General features: G+C 33.8%; 1 protein-coding gene across 1 annotated transcript in view; it reads right to left on the bottom strand.

The window, feature by feature from the left end:
- The window catches only part of LOC142324651 (charged multivesicular body protein 7), a 52656-nt gene that overhangs the window by 13238 nt on the left and 20028 nt on the right, over nt 1–19390 (bottom strand). The window contains exons 4-5 of the mRNA XM_075365506.1: nt 14046–14260; nt 337–456 (exon numbers count right to left, since the gene is read on the bottom strand). Of these exons, the coding sequence (XP_075221621.1) occupies nt 337–456; nt 14046–14260 (335 nt within the window). The remainder of the gene's footprint in view (nt 1–336; nt 457–14045; nt 14261–19390) is intronic.

Raw genomic sequence — 19390 nt, 5'->3', positions numbered from 1 at the left:
TCTTATTTTATGTGGATGGTATGTTGAAAACTATTTAAGATAGCAATTTTCTCAATAATAAAAATGTTTAAAAATATAATACCATTTTTTTCAAGTCTTTATAACCAACACATTTTTTTTCAAGTCTTTATAAATTACATTATGTTCAAATTAACTGAAATGGCTGGTATAATGAGGATTAACTAAAATAAAATTAAACAAGAGTTTTTTTTTAATTATCATAAAGCTTAATTATTGTTAACTGGTGAAAAATGGTGTAGTAAAAACTATAAGATGCTAAAGTTATTCTCAGCTGATTTAGTGATACATTCTAGTTATGAAACTACTTAAACTTACCTTAGAATTTGATTCAGTATCATGAATTCTAGCCAACAACACATGAATATTATCTAGAGCAGTAACATGTTTATCAATTTGTTTTTCAAACTCCTTTTTTTTCCTTAAATAACTCTTTGCCTAAAACATGAAAAAAGTAATTAATATATGGATATTAATTTATAATTAAACAGATATATACACAGATATGTTATAGAGTTAATGATTAGTTCCTTACCTCAGAATATATAACTACAAAATGATTGATTAAATAACTGGACAAGTCATACTATTCTTATATTTATTACAAGCTATCTGAATGATTTGATAAAATATATGATCATTAAAAAGATGTACAAACTGTTTAAAAAATACATCTACATAGACAAATTAATAAAATTAACAACCCTCATTGTTATCTGCTTTATAAGGATTTTCTACAGTGGAGGGCTGCATAGACTTGAAGGAGAAGATAGAGCACGGATTACCAGACACTTATATTCCAAATGCTTTTCAATGATCGATTGCAGGATTTAAAAGTTTCACCCATGTATTCACTGACTGAGAACGACATTGGAAGCTCATTAGTCATATATGATGAATCCCACTTTTGGGGGTCTATCTGCAATAGCTAGTGTCTACACAGCAGAGTTATATGCAATTCAGCAAGCGCTTCGTTAAGTATTACATTACAACGAAGAGAGAGTGCTTCTCTGCTCCGATTCCTTAAGTGCAATCACTGCTTTAAGGAGTGGCTTCACGCATGATGCACTTGTTCAGAATATATTGGCAGCATTTAAAAACCTTAAAGATAACTGCAAACAATGCATCTTGATATGGACACCTGGCCTCATCGGTATTCTTGGTAATGAAGCAGCTGATAAAGCGGCCAAAAAAGTGGCAAACAGCGAACAAGTCAATATTTCAATACCTCGACTGCATGACCTTAAAAACTACAGTAAACAGGTCATAATAAAGGAATGGATAAGGAGGTGGGGTGCGCTTACTATAAGGTTTAACTGCATTAAGAGTACCCGACTTCCCATTAAAACAAAAAACAGTCTAACTCATTGAGAACAATATAAGACTTCGAAAAAGTCACACCAGACTTACCTTCACCTATATGCTAACAGGAGAACAAGTAGTGCAAGACCAATGTGACCAAGCTGTGACACATATCTCACAGTGAAACATATAATAGAAGAGTGCACGTTGTACAGAGACCTCAGAATGAGGCTTAAAATTGGCTCATGATTTAACATATAATGATAAAAGAGAAAAGAAAATGATCGACTTTCTCAGAGAAAACGGTTTATTGGAGCGATTATGACTCATTCATTATCATGAATAATTCGTTGAAACCAATTTAATTGTGTTTGTGTCTTAACTGTGATTTTGTTTTCTCCAGTTTTTTTAGTTTTGGTGATTTTAGTGTAGTTGATGAATTTATTTAAGGATGTGTTTTAATAGTTGCAAGCTCTTTACACCCGCTTTGATATTTTCACGACATTTCTTCAGAAATGGATTAAAAATTTTAAATGACAAGGGCCCTATACACCCTTGTCATCAAATGTTTATCTGGGATTTTATTGTTTTGTGACAAGTCTTTATCTGAATGATCTGTTTGACAAGACTGGCATTTGACCTAGTCACTTTCATGGGTGAGGGAGTGGTTTTAATTTGTGACAAGGGCTAATGAACATAGTAGTCAATGGCCACTATTTCAAAAAATAAATAAAAAAATAAAATAATAATAGTAATAAATGAATATAATAAAATATACAATACCTTTGATCACCTGACTAATAACAGTGATGATATAAATTAAACATATTACCCTTTTTCAATGTTTGATAACAATTCATTCATCGAATACAAATAAAAAGTAATACTAATTTTTATCAAAAGTATTCCCTTTTGATGTATCAAAAAATATTACAAAGATTTAAAACATTTTTTTAAATCTTGCTTTATAGTCATACTTTAATCAAATTATTATACAATGCATGAGTTTAATTAATAGGTTAATTTGGATTTCAAAAGAACACGTCATATATTGAAATTTCTAATATATTAATAAAATATCAAACAAATTTTCAATCAAACATTTACTATACAAAGTAACGAAATAGTGAAGTTTTTGATTATTAAAATACAATTGTAAATTAACAAAACCTTTTTTTGTAGCTTATATACATTTTACAAATTTACCCCAGTACGTGATTGGGGGGGGGGGATGTTTGCAAAAGTACTGGTTGAATATTGTATTGTTACCTGACAACCTTAGTAACTGTGCAAAATTTCATCAACCAGCAATGTCAGGAAGTATGTTAAATTAAGGATGCAAGATTTGAGGAAAAACATGAAAAAAAAAATTGAAAAAGCATTGTGAATTAAAATAAAGCAAGTAAAAAAAAAAAAAAACAAAAACACTGACTGCAAAAAAATAACATCAATTCCTTCATAAATATGGTATACATTTGAAAATAACATCAGAAGTACCAAAACCATCACAGTTAACATACATTTTGATGTACTCATAATACCTCTTCTTTTTTCAAAATAAGGAAGAAGAAAGTTCATCATCCTTATTATTACTATTATTCACTCATTCATTCAGCATTACAGTTTGTATAATAGTAAACATTATTGCCAATAAACTGATACAAATGCTGTTTAGTGGTGCTGGAGGATGTAAATTCAAATTCAGTTAAAAATATGATTATAATGAACCGTTTCTTAATATTTATTATAAGGGCATCTTTTGGTGGTTGTGTATAATTAATGATATCTCAGGAATAAATCTGAAGCACAGATTACATTTATAGGAAGTTTACTGTACAATTAAATGTATATGAGTAAATTAAATTTATCATTAATCTACATAAAAAAAAACAACATATAACTACTATTATAAAAAGTAGTATTAGTTCAGTCAATATGTAAATTATATTCATTAACTTGCACACAATGCAAGTTACATCTTATTACATCAACAATACTGACTGAGTAATAGGGATCAAAGCAGAAGGTTAAATTGATTTTAAACATTAAGAAATCATTTGCAATAACAACAAGAAGATAATTAGTAAATAGTATTATACATGAATCTTTTATTTATCATTTCTTAACTTTGAATGATTATCTGCATATTAGTATTTATTTTTTTAATTTAATTACCTCAGAAAACTGAACACACATGTATTTAAAGATCATACGAATTGAATGACAGATGAAAAAATGCAAACCTACATCAGGTAGTAAGCCTTATTATAATAACCGTACGGTATATTATTTCAACCGATTAATCAATATGATCTGAGAAGTGAAACACTGCCAAAATAAAATTAATAGCAATAATGATATTAATAACAATAAAATATAAATCATAACAACATTCTTTTAGATTAATTTACAAACTTAAGTTCCACGTTCCAAATTTTAATGGGAGAAAGCTGCCTAGAAGTCAACCTACAAGAGAATGTCAGCTATGATGTAGGTGAATGGTCACATTCAATCGCTGATTAATCCTGATGTTACTTAAATTTAATTTCACACAGCAATTACAATGTTATCAGAGCTAAAATCAACAGCCTTGGCCATATTAACAGCTTTCCAACCAATGGCCACAGTCACATAAAAAAATGTTTATTTTACAATACATTGGAGTAAATAGAGCAGTACACTAACCGATTCTTTTTTTATTAAAGAAAAGATAATGAAGTTTACGATTTTTCTTTTATATAATATAAGACCTAATTGGTATTTCTCAGATTCTATAGTACTTTTAGAGAGATAAGATAATAAAACATGAACAAACCTTTTGTCAGAAAACCATTAATTTAATGCATATGAGGTATGACTATTACATAATGAGATTAATGCTGTAAAATATTTTATTTTAAATTTATATAGATTTGGTTATTACTCCCTTCAATATACACCCCTCCTCTATCCCTACAACGTTCCATGTAAATTTTCCATTGCTTGAAACAGTGCTGAAAGTCTTCTTCTGTGAGCTCTTTCATGCACATGATGAGGTGGGGAAATACCATTTATGTACATCCCAAAGGGGCAGTGTTGGACTCACAACAGGTTCCGCTAGATGTTATTATTGTGCATGTGTGTACCTGCACCCTAATGACTAAACCTAACCACCTCGCCCCCCCCCCCTGCAGCCGGATCCACAATTAAGCATTACTCAGCTCCAGGAGATGCCTTCAAGCTCAGGGGATCCAGAGTCCCCGTGCATCATCACTGTCACCCATCTATACTACATGGATGAACAACGGCTCCACAGGGGGCTGTCCTTCACCCCTTCGCTCTTCAGTCCTGTTCTTCACCTTTGCAAGGACTATTTAGGTCTCTTCCTCGCATCCTGGTACTTCCCCTGTATCACTCTCACAATGAAGTTCACTATGGTTGTAAATTGCTGTTTGTTTTCCAGCATCTTGGGTTTAATGTTCTCCACTTGCAACCGATCCACTGCCACCTCACAATTGTGTCTTCTATTCATCCAATAAAAACACTCAAATATCACATGTTCTGGAGTGTCCATATCTCCACTGTACGGGCACCCTTTATCCACGGCCCGTCTCCTCTTATGCAGGTATGCCCGAAACGCACCATGGCCCGTCAAATTGGGTGAGCCAATGGCTCAATTCCCCACACCTTCTCCTGTACAACGGCGCAACTTGTAGGATGAGTCTGTAGGTCCAACAGCCTTTATGGGAAGCATCCCATCCAGAATGCCAATCTTCCACCATCATTTCCCACGAGTCGTAATAGTCTTCACCCTCATGAACTCTTTTCCTGTGTCTACTAATTATACCAACCCAGCCACCACCACCACCACATCTGCCAAAACAGAGTTATATGCGGTTGCCACCCGCAGCGCTATGCAGCAACACACACCCTGTAACAATCAGCAATTCCACCTCAACTGTATTGCCCTGTGCCATGTTGGTATACGATATGAAATTACTGAATCCACAACATGTGCATACAGCCGTCGTTTTGACTTTCTCGGCCCCGTTACACTTCCCATGAATTTATTAAGACTCTAAACTGTTTTCTCGGCATGTACGCCAACCTCCCTGACATGCCTTGTTAATGATCTTTGCGTGTCCATCCATATCCCCAAGTACTTAATTGCCTCCTTGATGACTACCTGATGTTCTCTCACTCGAAGATCTCTAACGAGGAGAGCCTCCTCCTCTACCCCATCAGCGCTACCACCCCGGTCTTTTCTGGACTCAATCTGAACCCCCCTCTCCATTAACCAATTTTGTACCTAACTTGTCGATACTCACACTTTATTGGCCACTTCCACATCTCACCATGCTGTAACCAGCATCGCAAGGTTATCGGCAAATGCTGCCATGGTAACCACGCAGGGAGATCCATCCTGAGTACCCCATCATACACAATATTCCATACGACAAGGCCCAGTACAGACCTCTACAGGATCCCATACATCACCTCAAATCTTAACCTCTTATCACCCAGATTGTATGTCAGGAACCCATCCTCCAAACAGTTCTGTATCAGCCTTCTCACTGAGCCACAAGTCCCGCGATCTTGAACTGCTTTAAAAATCGCATCCCGTCAGAGGGAATTGAAGATATTTTTCATGTCGAGTGTGACCAGCACCAGAATCTTCCTGGTCCTCCAAGTTCCAGCCGCCACCTGATCTGCCCATTCAATTATCAGTTGTATTGTTTTGACCTTGGAGAACAGATAAAAGTCACATGGTGCCAGGTCCGGTGAATAAGGCTAACATGATGGTCTAGCACTGGGATGTTATACTTGACTAAAAACGTCTTGACAGACAATGCAGTGTGAGCCGGTGCGTTGTCTTGATGAAGAACCCGTGACTTGTTCTTTTCTTACTTTTTCACTTGCATTTTCACTGAGGCAAGGACCTCAAGGCAGTAATGTTAATTAATAGTTTGACCTCCAGGACCCAATGAAGGTAAACAATCCCATGAGTATCGAAAAAAAACAATCATCATCACTGAATTTTGATCATAATCTTCAACGCTTCTCGGTTGTCTAGAAAATGCTTAAACCAATTAATAACCCACACATGTGATAAATATTCATTGCCAAATACTTTTTTTAATAAAAAATAAGTTTCAGTAGCGGTTTTCCCAAGTTTCATGACAATTCTTTGCTCTAATAAAACACTTATAATTTTTTCTGCAAAACAAAAAACAGATGTTATCCAAACAAAGGCCATCTAGACTAATAAGTGTACAGAAACTGGAGTGGCAACAATCAAAAAAGAAGGCTTCATGCTACACAGCTGTTGGTCGTATGAATTTGGCGCATGCACAGTTCTTCTGTAGCAGCATTATTCTCATTATTTAATAGCCACATCTCATATAAAAGAAGATTGTAAATATATTTTGTAAATAATAAATTATCTACATTTGTTAAGACAATTCTCTATCAGAGTTGACAACAATGATTTTTACCTCTTTCTGCTCTTCAATTTCAGTGTTACAAAATATTTTTAATTCAACTATTGTACAGAATAACTTTTGGATCAAAAACTGGTTGTATTTCTGCAGTTGCATATAATGAAGAAAATAAACTGATTATACTGATCCAGATATAAATACCGATGGGTAGATACAAGTAATCGTTCCATATGGTACTCATCATTTTCTGGATATATAATAACAGCAATACATTTGTAAGTACAATATAGAGTAAGTAGCATGACAATTAATTATGCTCAATTTACACAATATGACCAAGTGTAACTGGGCTGAGTCATAGAGATTGAAAGCTTCTTAGAAAGTTAAACTGCAAAAATCATGACTGAATTGTATTCTTTATGCAAAAGGTCGTCAACTACGAATTTTTGTCAAAATCAGAGAATAAATGATAAATTGTATACATAAGTGATTATTTGAAAAACTTATTAAAAAAACAGAACATTAAAAAATAACATTCTACGAGTCGGAGCGTGGAATGTTAGAAGCTTAAAAAAGGTTGGTAGGCTAGAAAATTTAAAAAGGGAAATGGATAGGGTGAATGTGGATATAGTAGGAATTAGTGAGGTTCGGTGGGAAGAGGAAGGCGACTTTTGGTCAGGTGATTTTAGAGTAATTAACTCAGCGTCAAATAATGGGCAGGCAGGAGTAGGTTTCGTGATGAACAAGAAGATAGGGAGGAGAGTGGAGTATTTCAAAACGCATAGCGATAGAATCATTGTAATAAGGATAAAATCAAAACCTAAACCGACAACGATTGTTAACGTTTATATGCCTACAAGCGCCCATGATGATGATGAGGTAGAGTGTGTATACGAAGAGATTGATGAAGCAATTAAACACGTAAAAGGAGATGAAAATTTAATAATAGTTGGAGATTGGAATGCAAGCATTGGAAAAGGCAAGGAAGGAAATATAGTGGGTGAATACGGGCTGGGCAAAAGGAATGAAAGAGGGGACCGACTTATAGAGTTTTGCACGAAGTATAATTTAGTAATTGCCAACACCCAATTTAAAAATCATAATAGAAGAATATACACTTGGAAAAAGCCAGGCGATACTGCAAGGTATCAGATAGATTATATCATGGTTAAGCAAAGATTTAGAAATCAACTCGTTGACTGCAAAACTTACCCTGGAGCAGACATTGATAGCGACCATAATTTGGTGATAATGAAATGTAGATTGGGGTTTAAAAACCTGAAGAAAAGGTGTCAGATGAATCGGTGGAATTTAGAGAAGCTTGAGGAAGAGGAGGTAAAGAAGATTTTTGAGGAGGACATCACAAGAGGTCTGAGTAAAAAAGATAAGGTAGAAAATGTAGAAGAAGAATGGGAGAATGTTAAAAAGGAAATTCTTAAATCAGCAGAAGCAAACTTAGGCGGAATAAAGAGAACTGGTAGAAAACCTTGGGTTTCAGACGATATATTGCAGCTGATGGATGAACGTAGAAAATATAAGAATGCTAGTGATGAAGAAAGTAAAAGGAACTATCGGCAATTAAGAAATGCTATAAACAGGAAGTGCAAACTGGCGAAAGAAGAGTGGATTAAAGAAAAGTGTTCAGAAGTGGAAAGAGAAATGAACATTGGTAAAATAGACGGAGCATACAGGAAAGTTAAGGAAAATTTTGGGGTACATAAATTAAAATGTAATAATGTGTTAAACAAAGATGGTACACCAATATATAATACGAAAGGTAAAGTCGATAGATGGGTGGAATATATTGAAGAGTTATACGGAGGAAATGAATTAGAAAATGGTGTTATAGAGGAAGAAGAGGAAGTTGAGGAGTATGAAATGGGAGAAACAATACTGAGATCTGAATTTAAGAGAGCATTAAAAGATTTAAATGGCAGAAAGGTTCCTGGAATAGACGGAATACCTGTAGAATTACTGTGCAGTGCAGGTGAGGAAGCGATTGATAGATTATACAAACTGGTGTGTAATATTTATGAAAATGGGGAATTTCCATCAGACTTCAAAAAAAGTGTTATAGTTATGATACCAAAGAAAGCAGGGGCAGATAAATGTGAAGAATACAGAACAATTAGTTTAACTAGTCATGCATCAAAAATCTTAACTAGAATTTTATACAGAAGAATTGAGAGGAGAGTGGAAGAAGTGTTAGGAGAAGACCAATTTGGTTTCAGGAAAAGTATAGGGACAAGGGAAGCAATTTTAGGCCTCAGATTAATAGTAGAAGGAAGATTAAAGAAAAACAAACCAACATACTTGGCGTTTATAGACCTAGAAAAGGCTTTCGATAACGTAGACTGGAATAAAATGTTCAGCATTTTAAAAAAATTAGGGTTCAAATACAGAGATAGAAGAACAATTGCTAACATGTACAGGAACCAAACAGCAACAATAACAATTGAAGAACATAAGAAAGAAGCCCTAATAAGAAAGGGAGTCCGACAAGGATGTTCCCTATCGCCGTTACTTTTTAATCTTTACATGGAACTAGCAGTTAATGATGTTAAAGAACAATTTAGATTCGGAGTAACAGTACAAGGTGAAAAGATAAAGATGCTACGATTTGCTGATGATATAGTAATTCTAGCCGAGAGTAAAAAGGATTTAGAAGAAACAATGAACGGCATAGATGAAGTCCTACGCAAAAACTATTGCATGAAAATAAACAAGAACAAAACAAAAGTAATGAAATGTAGTAGAAATAACAAAGATGGACCACTGAATGTGAAAATAGGAGGAGAAAAGATTATGGAGGTAGAAGAATTTTGTTATTTGGGAAGTAAAATTACTAAAGATGGACGAAGCAGGAGCGATATAAAATGCCGAATAGCACAAGCTAAACGAGCCTTCAGTAAGAAATATAATTTGTTTACATCAAAAATGAATTTAAATGTCAGGAAAAGATTTTTGAAAGTGTATGTTTGGAGTGTCGCTTTATATGGAAGTGAAACTTGGACAATCGGAGTATCTGAGAAGAAAAGATTGGAAGCTTTTGAAATGTGGTGCTATAGGAGAATGTTAAAAATCAGATGGGTGGATAAAGTGACAAATGAAGAGGTATTGCGGCAAATAGATGAAGAAAGTAGCATTTGGAAAAATATAGTTAAAAGAAGAAACAGACTTATAGGCCACATACTAAGGCATCCTGGAATAGTCGCTTTAATATTGGAAGGACAGGTAGAAGGGAAAAATTGTGTAGGCAGGCCACGTTTGGAGTATGTAAAACAAATTGTTGGGGATGTAGGATGTAGAGGGTATACTGAAATGAAACGACTAGCACTAGATAGGGAATCTTGGAGAGCTGCATCAAACCAGTCAAATGACTGAAGACAAAAAAAAAAAAAAAAAAAATTAAAAAAACTTATTAAGAAAAACTTCAAATTTACTAAATACGACAATGGTTGCATGTGAAAAAAGTTCACATGTATAGCATACGACAAGCTCCATCTTCTTACAATTCCAGCAACACTTTGATCATCCCTTGCTGTAAGGGTTGGTCATATCAAAAATTGTCAGACAAAAGTCTTAGGTAATGTTTAGAGGACTAATGACCACTTTAAACTGATTTGATTCTGTGCCCTTTTAAGATAAAAAAAATGATTTTTTTTGTCTTCAGAACCCCATTTTTTCCACCCTCTGGGTCAATGGTTGGTGATACCAAAAAACTTTACTTAAATAAGTTTAAGGCCCTTATCCAAAGAATAGTAGGAACTTTAAACAGATTCGATATTTTCCTAAATAAGAAACTTATAGTGATATTTTGTTTTTCGAAAAAGTCTCCTCATTTCTACCCCCATGGTCCGATTTTGCCCATTAATGAACTCAACTAAGATTTTGGGTTGTTATATTTTATGTATAAATTTGTAAGTGATTGGCAGAAAATTATGACAGTTATCATATATATACACATATACTTGTATATATATATAAACTTTTGAACTGACAGTGGATTTAGGGTCTGGGGGATGTGAAACACGAAGATATGTTAAAATTTTCTGAAAGTTGAATCACGGTACCCATTACAATAGATAGCTAGCTTTCTTATCAAATTACCTAATAGTAAAAAAGGGAAACATTTGAAGATATCTCATCGAGACATCCATAAGTCTTTGACAAGTAAAGCGATGGGATTCCAAAGGAAGTGTTTTTTCAGACATTTAATCCATAGTTTGAGCAATACAAATAACTTACAGCAGGCAGGAAGGAACTGTACTGAATGAATGTAATAATAAACGTCCTTTGATTTACTGTGTTTTTTCTAATGGCCTTGGTATAGGAACTTTAACTTGTCACATTGTATAAACAAGTAAATATAAGGTGCTACCCAAAGGTTTGGAGAATTTTACCATAAAAATAAAATAGCTTACCATAACTTATAATTTCCACTGTCTCCTTCAAAGTAATCCCCTTGGGCATTGATACAGTGATCCCAGCATTTTTCCCATGATTCTGTGCATCCCTGGAAGTCTGCAGGTGTAAGTGTTCGAAGTACATTCTGCATTTCTTCCTGAATCTCCTCAATTGTATTAAAACGACAGCCTTTCGATTGAAATTTTATTTTCGGAAAGAGAAAGGGGCAAGGTCAGGCGAATAGGGTGGCTGGGGAATCACTACCATCTTTTTGGAAGCCATGATATTCCAAACGGCTAGCGATGTGTGCGCAGGCGCGTTGTCATGGTGTAGAACCTAGCTGTTGTTATCCCACTGATCTGAACGTTTGCGCCTAATGCTTTCATGTAACCGCTTCAAAACTTCACAATAGAACATCCCATTGACAGTTTGACCAAGAGGAACAAATTCCTTATGGATAATGCCTTTGATGTCGAAAAAACAATCATCATGGACTTCACATTGCTGCGAACTTGGCGTGCTTTTTTTGGCCGCGGTGAACTTGGCGACTTCCACTGCGATGACTGCTGCTTAGTTTCAGGGTCATACCCGTACACCCATGTCTCAACACCGGTTATGATGTTGGAGATGAAGTTAGGGACATCTCTTGTTGAAGTTTTCAATTCACTACAGACAGCTATGCGATTTTGTTTCTGGTCGCTGTTCAACAGTCTCGGTACGAATTTTGCAGCGATGCGTTTCATGTTCAAATTGTCCGACAAGATGCGTTACGTGGACCCATATGACATTTGTACGATTGCACAAACATCGTGGATTGTTTGTCTACGATCTGCAACAATAGCCTCTCGCACTTTTGCGATGTTTTCCAGTGTTGCGCTTGTTGATGGACTTCCTGAACGCTCATCGTCATTGACTGTAATTTGTCCATCTTTGAATCGTTTGTACCACAAAAAAGTTTTACTTTTACTCATAGCATTGTCACCAAATGCTTCCACAAGCACGCGATGGGTTTCTGCACCAGTTTTTTAATCATGAAGCAAAATTTGATGCAGATTCTTTGCTCTTTAAAATCTGCCATTTAGAACTTCGCCGAAGCAGAAAACACAACGTTAAACAACCGCATGAAAATCAACAATGCAGCCTCTCACCATCACAGCTGTTGGAACACTGATTCAGAAAGAGTACTATTAGCCACATCTAGCGGCAGCAGGTCGTACCAGCAATGGTTCGTGCGCGAAATACAAATTCCCCAAACTTTTGGGTAGCACCTCGTATATATTCATAAGATGTGATAAAAAATAATGAGAATCTTACTTTTTATCAATAAGAATTTACGTATTCTTCTATATTGATATCTTCTCCTTCAAAGTAATCCACAGAGATGAAATACATTTATGCATTTCTTCTGATTCTCAAAACATTTGTGGAAAGAATTTTATGGCATAGCCTAAGTTCACTAAGTAATTTTTTTTCTTTATTTCATTCATGTTTGCAAATCATCGTCCCTCTTAATTAGTGGGAACAAGAAAAAGCTGCATGTCTAGAGAATACTAAGGTTGACTGCAGGTTGGGGCGTCATTTTTAGCTAAAAATCATGAATTAATAGTGAAGTGAGAGATGGAGCATTATTGTGGTGCAAAATTCAAGAATTGTTTGTTTGTCCACATTCTTGTTCATTTTCTCTGGATTGCCTCACATAAAGTGTATAAAATTGGTGCATTACACTGTTTGTTGACCATACAATCTTATGGTAAGTATCCATAACAAAAAACATCATTTTAATCAAAAAATTTCATTCATTTTGATATTGACATCTAAATAATTTATCAATTACAAATGTGAATTTAAAATTTACATTATAGGAATTTTATTTGTTTAATATTATTAGATGTTCATTGTTTATAACTAGGTTCAAAATAAACAAGGATAACCAAACTGAAACATCAGAATATAAAAAAAATCTATATCTAATAATATAACAATTCATAAAAAATCAAATCACCTTCACCTTCGGTCTCAAAAAATTAACATATACAAGTATAGTTAATAGAGCAATCCAAAACACATGTTAATAACAAAGAGAAGTTAAATAATGAAATAAACATCATAAAACAAACAAAGGTTGAAAATGGATACTATGTTTTAATTAATAATATTTATAAAAAAACAATATAAAACACAATAACTACCTTACAAATAATACATAAGTCACAAAAAGTGAAAACATATACACAAAGTACTGTATACGCTAATAATATCACTGAAACATAACTAAAACTTACAATAAAAAAATATTTAAACCAGCATACAAAGCTAATAACCACATAGTGGAATTTATAAAATTAAAAGTAATGATTGTGGTAGTATTTATAAAGGAAAAACAAATAGATCCTTTACAACTAAATTTCTTGAACATTATAGAAATTACAAAAATAATAATTAGTAATAAATTAACACCAAAAATCATGCTTGAGGATGCAGGATCCCACAATAATAATTTCATAAAAAATTAAGGGTAGATATGTGTTATCTCAATATTCTGTACTAGGTGGTTTATATTAATAGAATTTAAAATGTAATTAACAGTAGAGAGGAGTAATATTAATCTAAAAAATATTAATTTCAATAAAATAATATATATATATATAATGTTTATTATAAGTACTTTGTGTAACAGTTTTTCCCAAGTATATTTCTTGTTTTTTTTAAATACTTTTTATATTTTTGTTTTTTTTTTAAATTTATATTTATTTTATTAATATCATAAAAATAATAATGAAAACTTAAATGTGTACTTAACTGAAGATTTTTACTCTTACGAATTTTGACTACATTCTTAGTTACTCTATTCCCAAAAGAAAAATCTCCAAGATATCAAACAAGTAAAAAGTCACTCACCATTGGACGCATTCCTTTTTTTAAATAGTTTTTTGCTTCTTGAATACTCTCCTGTCTTTGTATTTCTAGACCTTCTATACTTGTAGTTAGCTGCTTTTCAATATTTCTTAATGATAATGTAGCTTTATCAGCCTCAGTTATTTGTTCAAATTTCTTCCCATTTTGAGCAAGTTTAACAAGTTTTTTGTTATCTAAAACTGTAACAGTAGCCAACCCTGAAATAAACGATTAATATAAGAATTAATATTAAAAGATGTTCAAAATGAAAATAGATACCTTAATACTTAGCAATAGTAAGAAATTCCAATTTTATATACTGCTTTATCATCTAATGCATGGGATTAGGTTAATTAATAGCGGGTATTTGGCTTTGGCTTTTGAATTAAAGTTTCATAAATTTGAATCTACCAAACATCGCATAAAAATATTAATATACGAGGTGCGACAATAAAGTAATGAGACTGATCTGAAAAAAATGTTGCTTACCGTATTAGTCATGTTTAGTGTTGTCTCCTTTAAAGTAGTTCCCCTCTGATTGCACACACTTATTCCAGCGCTTCTGCCATTGATGGTAACATTTCTGGAACTCATCCAAGACCCTCGTCACAGCTTTTTGGACATCTTGTGTTGTTTGAAAATGGTGTCCCTTGACCGCCATTTTGACTCTTGGAAATAGAAAAAAGTCGCACGGAGCGATATCTGGTGAATAAAGTGGCTGTGGTAGTACTGAAATTTGTTTTGAGGTTAAAAATTGCTGTACTGACAGAGCAGTATGGGATGGCGCATTATCGTGATGCAGAATCCAATTATCAGCAATGTTGGCACGGACACGAAGAACTCGTTTACGAAGTCTTTCTAAAATTTCATTGTAGAAATATTGGTTAACTGTTTGTCCACGAGGCACCCACTGTTTATGAATAATTCCCTTGGAATCGAAGAAGCACACAAGCATGCATTTCACTTTTGACTTTGACATGCAAGCTTTTTTTGGTCTGGGTGATCCCTTTGAGCACCATTGCGAACTTTGGCGTTTTGTCTCTGGATCGTATTGAAAAAACCAACCTTCATCACCAGTGATAACACGGCTCAACAAATCTGGATTGATTTCCGTTTGCTCTAACAGATCGGCTGCCACATTTTTCCGTGTTTCTCGCTGTTGTTGTGAGATTTTTGGGGACCATTTTTGCACAAATCTTTCTCGTACCAAGATCTTCAGTTAATATTAGACGAACCGTTTCTCGATTGATGTTGAGTTCTTCTGCGATCATTTTCACGGATAATCTTCGATCAGATCGTACGATTTCACACATCCTATTCAAGTTGACATCTGTCCGTGAGGTTGATGGTCGTACACTGCGGTCGTCATCTTCAACATTCGTCCTGCCTTTATTAAAAATTTTATGCCACCGAAAAACTTGAGCTCTTGACATAACCTTCTCTCCAAAAGCTTATCCCATAAGTTGTCGTCGCGCTTTCACCCAATTTAACTCAAAAAGAAATGGCATATATTGCGGTTATATAAATGAAATATATAAATAAATGAAATATTTTGCGGTTTCATTTCTGTGATGAGAGAAACACGTGTTCACTTATTACAGCACAACTCATAACTGAGCAGTTGCATCAATGTGCCGCTTGGACTTGAAGTAGCTTATAGACCAAGGTCAAAGATGGTGTGCCTACGCAAGCTGTAGGGTTGCCACATCTTGCAAAGGAAAATCAGTCTCATTACTTTATTGTCGCACCTCGTATATATATGACACTCCAGTTTTATCTGTCCAATTAAAATGGGCCAAGCCAGCCACATAATCAATAATGAAGCTGCTGAAAAGGAAACCAATTGGTCAATTACGCTATTTGGTAGTTAATTTAACACTGATTTTTTAAACTGTTGACAGTGATATTATTAAAGAAAATCATACTTCAAAAAAAAATACTTCATAAACACAAACATCTCTTTCTCTCTCACTCTCTCTCCATAATATTACATGACAAATTATGCATAAAAAATGCAGTTAGAAAGTTAAAAAAAATTATAAATCATTTATTACACAAAATTATAAAAATACTAATAAAAATAATTAAAATAAATTTGAAAATCATTTAATAATTGAATATGAAAATTTAATATAAATTGGTAATTTAGTTCTGTAATGAGTTACAACTATGTGTAACTATCATTTCATAACTGAAAAATGTACATTAGTCTGTTACTTTATATTAACTGTCCTAATATTTCTTATGACTGTGGCATATGTAAGTACCTTACTTATATTAAGGTAGTAAGTACATAAGTAAGGATGTTTGTCAGACAACAGTCACTGTAATGAATATTACCTATAGTTCAGTGAAATTGGCATTCCAGTATGGAGCAAATATATGACAATAGAGAAACCATTTCAGTCCTAATTTTATCTATAAAACCAAGCATTAGGTGTTATTCTTGAGAATGACTAAATCATTTCAGACAGTGATTTGTGACTTATTTGGGGTCAGCTATAACTGACACAATTATAATTCTTAATATGAGAGTTAATTTAAAATAAATTTAACTGAAAATCCTTAGAAAATAACTTTAAAATTACTTAGAAAATTCTACAATTCTTAAGCTAAAATATTTCAAAATTACTACTGAAACAAGAGAAAAAAAAAGAATATTTACAGATGTCAATCCATCTTCATCTTTGGATTAGTTCCATCCAGGATCCATGATCTGAGAAACAATGGCTTTGTGTATTTTGTACATAACTCCTAGCCATCTAATAGAACTCTGATACATGGCCCATTCTGAATACAATCAATGGAAAAACAAGACTACAGTCCAACTTTTCCTAAACACTGAAATTTCCTCCATGTTTGCCATGCAGACTAAGAGATATGGTGTTAAAGGGAAGCTCACCATGATGGAATGAAATTTACGGTCACGTAAATTACAACTCATTTGGCCACAGCTTCAGATAACACAAGGCTTCTTTCCTGTCATTCCTACTTAGTTGACACATCTATGACTGAATATTCTGTCTCTTGCAGGATGGACAAGATGACATTAGAGACAATGAGAAATCCTGCCGTTTTAACTCATGGTGGATTGTGATTTCAATTAATACTAATATCTGAAAAGTCAGAAGAATATACGGCTCCGAGTTCTAAAAAAGATTATCTTGATTGTTTATGGACGTTATCAAACTAACTTTGTCTGATCCAGCTATGTCAGACAATTCCTTGGATAAATGCTTTTTGTTGTCTCTCACAGTGAAGAGGAGGCATGAACTAATTATTAAAATGAAATTGCCCTATAAAAGTCAATAGAAATATTTGGTAGTCATGGATTCTGAAAGTGACTTTTCTACATTAAGCCTCTGCATTACAGCAAGAGGGATAACTATGTGCTAGAAGTCAAAGATACTCAGAGAACTGCTAAAAGTTTGTCCACTGAAACAGCCACACAAGTTCAGTCATCTAAACTATTGAAGATAAAGAAAATTACAGTTAGAAATCATAATTGAACTTCATGCACTCAATTTTTCAAAAGGTGTCATCTGTTACAACCTTCTTCACTGTAGGAAATAAAACATTTTCAAAAAGCGTACAACTCAAAGACTGATTGCATGCTGTTGTTTGAAAATGAAAAGGAATGAAGGACTTCTCCCAAAATCATCTCATATTTTATCTTTTTAACAGGCTATTTTACTAGAGAGGAATTATACTAGAATTCATTGTCTTGATGTCTGTGGATGTGTATCCATCAACAATGTGCTGCTTCAAATGTCAATTTCGGTTATTCTGCCAGACACTGTACACAAGTAACTATATGTCAGTGTGGATATAAAAATCATGAGAGCAAAGTATCCAGCAATCACACCACAAGTCTGAACTACAATGGAAAGGATTGTTGAAATCATGAAACTGCCATATTTTTAAAATTGTAGTCACAACACATGAGAAGCTCTGAAAAATGATAGCCCAAGAAAACTGTTACTGTCTGAACATCTCAATTCCTATGATTGCAACATTTTCTATTCTCACTGAAGGTATTGTAAGGCAAATTACTTCAATGCTAACTTCTGTTTAAATAACTGAGACTTAAAAATTGCACTTTCAATTAAAAAAAAATGTTTTGATATCTTTTCACTCCTAATAAATAGGAGAGGCAGAAGCAGTCAAAACGGGAAGAAAATTAGACTGAAAAATTCTGATTACTAGTGCTTTTCAAACAAGACCAATTGTGGCCCCCGAGACAATAAAAAGATAGAGAATCAAACAATCAACCAGTATTTGTGTAAGTCTCCAATGGGTTCTCCAAGGTCTAGTGAAGAACTAGTGAAGGTCTCTGATTTATCTTAACAAGGAACAACCGGGATAATCTAAGGTCAGTGGCTCAGCTATTTAGGATAGAATTCTTGATCTAAAATTTTTACAATTTTGGACAATAACATAGATCAACAAAAAAAAAAAAATATTTTGGAACTGAGATAAAAGTATGTGAATTAGAATGTATTTTTTATGCTAAATTTTATAATGAAATCAGTTTTTCGTCATCACTCTAAGATTTTTAGTTTTCTTTTTTTTATCTTCAGTCATTTGACTGATCTGATGCAGCTCTCCAAGATTCCCTATCTACTGCCAGTCGTTTGATTTCGTTACACCCCCACATCCTACATTATTAACAATTTGTTTTTCATATTCCAAATGTTGCCTGACTGGACAATTTTTCCCACCTACTTGTCCCTCCAATATCAAAGCGACTATTCCAGGATGCCTTAATATGGCCTATAAGTCTGTCTCTACTTTTAACTATACTTTTCCAGATACTTCTTTCTTCATCAATTTGCTGCATCACCTCTTCATTTGTCACTTGATCCACCCATCTGATTTTTACATTCTCCTAGCACCACTTTTCAAAAGCTTCTAATCCTTTCCTCTCAGGTACTCTGATTGTACAAGTTTCACTTCCATATAAAGCTATGCTCTAAACATATACTTTCAAAAATGTCTCACCTGCACTAGGCAGTAATTCTGGAGGTATTCTGTCTATCCCAGGAGCCTTTCTGCCTTTCAAATCTTTTAATGTTTTATTAAATTCAGATTTCAGTATTGTACCTCCCTTTTCAGCCTCTCTGACTTCCTCTTTTTCCCCTATAACATCAGTTTCTAATTCATTTCCTCCATAAAATACTTCAATATATTCCACCCACCTATCGACCTTTTCTTTTGTATTATAAATCAGTGCATCATCTTTATTTAACACATTATTAGAAAATTCTGCTTCACTTTCCTATATGCTCCGTCTATTTTACCAATGATCATTTCTCTTTCCATTTCTGAACACACTTTTCTTTAAAGCA

Source organism: Lycorma delicatula, chromosome 5 (genome assembly GCF_047948215.1).
Source record: "Lycorma delicatula isolate Av1 chromosome 5, ASM4794821v1, whole genome shotgun sequence".
Classification (NCBI taxonomy): Eukaryota; Metazoa; Arthropoda; class Insecta; order Hemiptera; family Fulgoridae; genus Lycorma; species Lycorma delicatula.
The sequence above is the reverse complement of the archived record's forward strand: the minus strand, read 5'-3'. Positions and strand labels throughout refer to the sequence as shown.